The following is a 6060-nucleotide window of genomic DNA, read 5'->3' as shown; positions in this document are numbered from 1 at the left end:
GGAATCCGGTGAGGCTGAAAGATCAGTTGGGGCTGAGCTCCCAGAATCCCTTGCTTCTGGCCCAGGGCTGCCACATGTAGAAGGGGAGGTGCTGGGGACTTCAGTAGGGGCTGCAGGACAGTAACCAGGAAATTCAGGGAATCCCATGGTTGATGTGCTCACTACCTTGGACAGATACAGCCCCGCCCTCTCAACAAAAGGAAGGTTCTTGCCCAGCTTTCAGAACACAGGGGCTTCCCTCCTTCCCCTTTCCAATGCACATGCGAAGGAGAAATAAATACCTGGTTGGAGAGCGTTTGCACCTTGACAGCATTCCAAGGCACTGCCTGGCCTGGGTTGTATGCAGCCTTCACCAGCACCTTCTCACCCAGCTGGGGCAGCCGGCCCTTCACCACACTGCCAGCGCACAAGCCAGGAGGCCCAGTCAGGAGAAAAACCCTGGCCAAGCCACCCTGACTGCCCTATGAGGCCCTTCCCATCAAAATTTCTCAAACCTTGCATAAAAACAGCAAAGCAATGCTTCAGAGGGGCCCCACAAGCATGGTGACAACTGAACCCAATAAGCATTTTCAAGAGACCAGCCTCAAACCTACCTTAGCTGAAAAAAGACCTCTTCATCCACCACCCCAAAGTAGTCGTGCAAGCTGGTAACAATGCCAGTGAAGACCCGCTGCTTCTCCCCACCCTATAAGAGAAGAGTACAGTTTAAAACAGGGAGAATTTGTCCATGCTTTGCCATTAGTATGTCATCTCTATTGCCCACCCGGCCCCACCCCGGCTCAATCAGAGATCGAAATTCACAGGTAAGGAAGCATACATGTTTAGCAGACATAATCTATTTGCGGTGGTGGTGGAGGAATCATGCTGACTCTTGCATCACAAGCTTCTTCTAGGATTTCCAGTTCTTCTTAATTCCAAGAAGCACCCTAAAGATTTCCCTAGAGCCAGAACTCAAGACTCCCCAGTTAGAGGTGTCTAGTTACCTCTATACTGGCCCAAGACAGGCATGTCAGGAATGACAAACAGTGTGATGTAAGAATAAAAACATCAGGCGTCTATGCATGCAGGGCAAGTCCCAAGGGCTGAAACTCGCTAGAAAGGATGCCCAACCTACCTGAAGGTGCCTGGCATTTTGGGACAGGTCTGTGGCCACAGGAGGAGTAAGCAAACCAGGAGGAGGGCCCAAAAGAGATGTTGAAGCTGCGCCTATGGGGACACAGAAGCAATCTCCAGGAACGGCACCTACCATCTTAAGCGCTAGAGTCAACTAGAGGATATGGCAAATACAAAGGACAATGTGGCTCCAGGCAATGCCTCTCCAGGGTTTCAATAGCATCTGCTGTGGTCATCTCCTATTTTCCTAGCAACATCGGCAGTAAATTGCACTCCACCAGGGAAACCCCAAAAGCCATATATTTAAAGACTTAATTCCAAAGCACATACTTCCTGGTATGAGCCCAGGTGGGTGATCACCTGAGAAGTTGCGTCCCCCTGGAAGTGGGTTGATTCGCTGGCGCTTAAACTGGGACATTGGGAATGCTGTCCTCTTTCAGAGTCTTGGGAAAAAACCTTCAATCAGAAAAGAAATAAATTAACAGCTCATAGAGGAATTTCCATCAATCCCCAAAAAAGGAAATAAGGCCCTTAAGGAAAGTGGGGAGAGTGGCACTGAGAATGAAGAGAGGTGACAGATGAAAGGAGTATAAAGAGTAGCAGAAAATGAAGAAATTACACTGTTCTAGTTTGCCCTCACAATAACCTAGTGTTGGGTGATGCTGCCATGCTATTTTAAAGAAAAGGAAACTGAAGCTCAGAGATTAAGAGACTTGCCTGAGGCCACATAACCAGTTAGCGACAAAACTAGGACTCACACCCAGGTCTCCCGATAACTTAGCGCTCTTTTCACTATGCCACGCCACCCCCAGAAGGTTGGAGGGTTGGAAAGAGCCCCGGAGACATTCATTCATTCAAATACATCCGCCAAAATGTCCACTCGAGGCCCGGAAAAATGGAGGAGGCTGCTGCCGGAGAGGAGATCGTGTGGTCCCTCTCCCCGGAAGCCCGGCCCGTTGTCCCCAGGCCGGGCTGATGGGAAGGTAGATGTGTGGCCCGGCCCACAGCGAATCGGGGTGCGCGACCGCCCTCCCGCTCTCGAGTTCCCCGGCCCTTCGCTCTCGCCTCAGCGGCCAGCGGCACCGAGTCTCCCAGGCCTGGCCGTGGCCAGGCCACCGTGGGAGGACTGAGGCGCGCGGTTTCTCCTCCTCCCGCCCGCCCCCAGGGCCGAGGCCGTTGCCAGGGAGACAGGACTTGCAGTGTGAGGGGGCTCGGCCCCTTCCGCGCCCCGTGCATCTTCGCTGCCCGGCCCTCCCAACTCCTCTGTCGGGGCAGGAGCAAAGGAGCAGGGTGGCGGCGGGAGGCCCCCCAACCCACCTGCGGGCCAGGGCCGCGACACCGGGGGGACAAAGACACCCGGAACCACCACAGCCGCTGCTGCTGCCGCCACCGGAAGCGCCTCTCCGGAAGCGCGACCACTGGTCGGAAGCTGCCACTATCCCGGATATGGTCCCTCCCTCCGCTCCACCGACCTCTCCCTTCCCCCACGCCGGCCTGCCATCCCGCTCCTGCTGGGGAGCGGAAGTGCACTTTCCCCGATCGGATGCGCATTAGGAAGCCGCGCCTCGGTTGTGTCCTCGCTTAAGTGTCCCATTAGAAAAATAGGCTTCAGAGAATTAGTTCCTGGTCCAAAGACAACTGGAAGTGGACCCCAAACATAAGGAAGCACTTACCACCCGCCCCTTGCCTCATCTGGCAGACCCCAAGACTGCAGTCACAAGAGAACCAAACCCTCCTGACCGGGAGGAGGTCGGATGCCTGATCAGTGGCCATGTCTGACTCAAGCCAAAGAACCCATCCCCAGCCCAGCCGAGCCCGTCCACTGAGGGCACCCCACACACACACCTCCCGTCCTCTGGGTACCTGCACACTAAGCTTTTCCCCTTTCTCAATTAACAAAGAGCCAGGAATATAACAGGCTGTAGTAAAATAAACCACCACAGTATTTAGGTGTACATTTGCAAAGAGTTCTTATGGACTTTTCTTTCAGTCCTCACAATGACGCTTGTCGGGGGTAAGCAGGGCAGGAATTAGTGCCCTAATTTTCAGATACAAAACATGAGAGATCCCAGTGAAATGATTTGCTCAAAGTCTTGCAGCTGATCACCGGCCATTTCGGTCCCCATTAGCAATCCCAGTCTCCCTTCATCCTCTGACCTTCCCTCCAGTCTAGCCTCCCTCCAACGCCCCTACCCTGCACTTTTCATTTAACATTCACAAAACACTTTGAGACAGTTTAATCTCATTTTATCTATTTTAACAAGCCTGTGAGGTAGGTAAGGCAGGCATCATTATACCATTTGGAAATTAAGTGGGAAGGTATGGCTCAGACAAGTTAAGGGATTTTGTCAATGTCTAAAAGCTAGTTTGGGCCTCTGGTTTCACCTCTGACATGTAAAGGCTAGTAGGGCGCAAGCAGCTAAGAAAAGACCTTGAAGGTTACTCCACTATTCCCCAAGTTTTCCCTAACTCTTCCATTCCTTGTGCAGTCTTCAGAGGCTCTGCTCCAAGGGATGATTCAAAGCAGAAGTGGCCAAGATGGTGCCCTTTCTCTGTCCTGGGGCTACCGGTGTAGGTACAAGGAGGAAAGCAGGACTCCAGATCAGCAACTGTCCTCTGAGGAATGAAGGTCAGTTCCATTCTTCTGCAATTACCTCATCCAGAAGACCAACCCTCTGAGTATGTGATTCAGGAGAAATGGTTGGATACAGCTAGTTCACAACAGCGACAGTCTCACAGAAATATATATATATCATTTTGTACATATTCACATCGGCAACATGCCGAGCCCCAGCAGATCACCATGCCAAACACGCTCCACGGATGCTTGATAAATAAGTTAGTTCACATTGTGTAAGCCCAGGAATTTCTGGCTGCCAGGTGGGTGCCCGGGAGCTGCCATACTTTGGAGCTTCTCAGGACACCAGGGCTCTGCTGCCAGCCTGCTCAAAGGAGAAAGACTCAGCCCTCGCCTCAGAGAGAAGAGCAAGTGTTGGCAGCTTTTCCTGGCAGTGCCCAGAAACAGCAACAAGGCAAAGGGTGAGGAAGAAGACTTCACTGCACACCCCTCCACCCAGGGTCACGTCCCTGTACCAGGAGGTCTCAGCAGACAGACAGGTTTTTTGCTCGTTGCTTCTTCACCACTAATGATGGCATAAAGGTCTTCTGGAGGGGGCGACATGGAGATCTTTCAGGGAGGTCCCTCGACTCAATCCTGTGGAAAAGGAAAGTGGCCTTAGGCTAGGAGGAGGAAACAAAGGCAACAATCACCTCAAAATGGATTGAGCATAGCTTATCCGCTGTGGGGAGCCTGGGAATAGTGATCGACAGGGCGCTTATTCCCCCTTGAGAATTATTCAGCAAAACCCCCCGTCATCCACTGTGGAATCCTTCATCTGCGCCCCTACCTTGCTTGCCCTGCAAACCTAGGAAGGTGGCCTAAGTTTCAGCTTTGAGGGGTGTGGGCTTGCTGGGCTGGCATAAGGATGTTTCCCATATCTTGGTCCTGGTTCTGCCACTGACTCATCATGTGGCCTCAAGAAAGTGTCTTCCCTCCCCAGTCCGGTGCCCAGCCTCATCCAAAATGGGGAGCTTTAACTACTTTCCGTTTTTTCCAGCACCCTCTCCCAGACTGTCTCTGTCACTCAGAGTCCACAGGGACAAAGAGAACAACTGGCAGTACAAGCTCAGCATCCTGCTTCATCAGGCTCCTCCCTCTGCCCTAACCTGGGCTGGGCCACAGGACTCACCTGGGGGCAGGGCCATCAGGAGGGGCAGGGGGCTCAGGGTGTCGAGGGCTCTTCCAGCGGATCCGGTTGAGCAGGATCTTGACCTTGTTCCAGTGGGAGAGATCCCGCTGAGCAGAGGGCGAGGGGGTCACCACACACAGCCCTACCTCATTACATACCCACAAGCAGCTGTCACCACAGCCCGGAGAAGTCACTTGCTCCATACAGGAATTCTCTCATCTTTCCAGAGTTTCTAGCCTTTAGGGTATCCACCCATGCCAACCCCTCCCACCATTAGCCCCATCCTATCTGCCCCACACACACCCATCACCTACCTTGTGACCCTGGGAGGATCGAAAGGCGTGAGCTGGCTCTGCTGGGGCCTCTGAGAGCCTGGGAGGGTTGGCACTGGGCAAGCCCACCTTTGGGAGTGAAGCTCCTTTTGCCCCTTTAGAGAGAGAATCAGGTTACCCAAGGCCAGGAACAGGAACACACTCACCAAGCCCCAGGGCTCAGGGGATCTCCCTGTGGGGTCCCCAGGCAGGCAGGACACAGAGGGAGACACGATTGCCCCTCACCTGTCTCCTCTGTCTGGCTGAGCAGTTCCCATGGCCTGTGCACCTCACTGCCTGGGGCATGGGAGGATGGATGTGAAGGCGCCAGGGCCGACTCCAACTCCGACTCCAACTTCTCCTCCTCCTCTTCCTCTACAGGGTCCTGCGCACAGAAGAGATGGGCGCTCAGGGCCTGACTGGCGGCCTAGGCTGTTCCGAAGGAAGACTCCTCGGCCTCCCCCATTCGCCCGTCCACCCGCTGGCCTGACCACCCCTCGGATCACTCACTCCCAGAGGCCTCTGGGTCTGCAGCTGCAGGTGGAGCTGCTGCAGCCTCGCCATCTGCTCCAACACCAGGCACAGATGTTCCAGGTAGCGAAGACCCTGCCCTGGGAGGCAGGCCCAGGCTTCAGGCTCCAAGCCCCCCACCTGTGGGACAGAACCAGGTAGGGGAGACTTGAACTCAACCAGACTCCCACCCTAGGTGGCCAGCAGGTGAGAGCAAAATAGGCAGGGAGGAGAAGATCACGCCCCCAGCTGGCCTCTCAATGCCCAGCCAGCCATGGTGCCGGGCAGACCCCCGACCTGCCCACCTCCACACAGCTGGGAGTGGGGTGAGGCAAGAAGCTGTGACACAACTCATCAAGTAGGGTCAAATGACCCAC

At 54.4% G+C, this 6060-nt stretch overlaps 2 protein-coding genes across 2 annotated transcripts in view; both read right to left on the bottom strand.

Moving 5' to 3' along the window:
• Positions 1-2582, bottom strand: part of CCAR2 (cell cycle and apoptosis regulator 2) — a 13771-nt gene extending 11189 nt beyond the window's left edge. The window contains exons 1-6 of the mRNA XM_006904389.3: positions 2431-2582; positions 1474-1569; positions 1115-1206; positions 594-685; positions 282-396; positions 1-110 (exon numbers count right to left, since the gene is read on the bottom strand). The exon at positions 1-110 is cut by the window's left edge and continues 5 nt beyond it. Of these exons, the coding sequence (XP_006904451.1) occupies positions 1-110; positions 282-396; positions 594-685; positions 1115-1206; positions 1474-1531 (467 nt within the window). The 5' untranslated portion in view covers positions 1532-1569; positions 2431-2582. The remainder of the gene's footprint in view (positions 111-281; positions 397-593; positions 686-1114; positions 1207-1473; positions 1570-2430) is intronic.
• Positions 2583-3335: 753 nt separating this feature from the next.
• The window catches only part of CUNH8orf58 (chromosome unknown C8orf58 homolog), a 4421-nt gene continuing 1696 nt past the window's right edge, over positions 3336-6060 (bottom strand). The window contains exons 3-7 of the mRNA XM_015586216.2: positions 5684-5851; positions 5420-5558; positions 5177-5289; positions 4863-4969; positions 3336-4327 (exon numbers count right to left, since the gene is read on the bottom strand). Of these exons, the coding sequence (XP_015441702.1) occupies positions 4216-4327; positions 4863-4969; positions 5177-5289; positions 5420-5558; positions 5684-5851 (639 nt within the window). The 3' untranslated portion in view covers positions 3336-4215. The remainder of the gene's footprint in view (positions 4328-4862; positions 4970-5176; positions 5290-5419; positions 5559-5683; positions 5852-6060) is intronic.

Source organism: Pteropus alecto, unplaced genomic scaffold (assembly GCF_000325575.1).
Source record: "Pteropus alecto unplaced genomic scaffold, ASM32557v1 scaffold160, whole genome shotgun sequence".
Lineage (NCBI taxonomy): Eukaryota > Metazoa > Chordata > Mammalia > Chiroptera > Pteropodidae > Pteropus > Pteropus alecto.
This window is presented reverse-complemented; position numbering and strand designations above follow the sequence as displayed.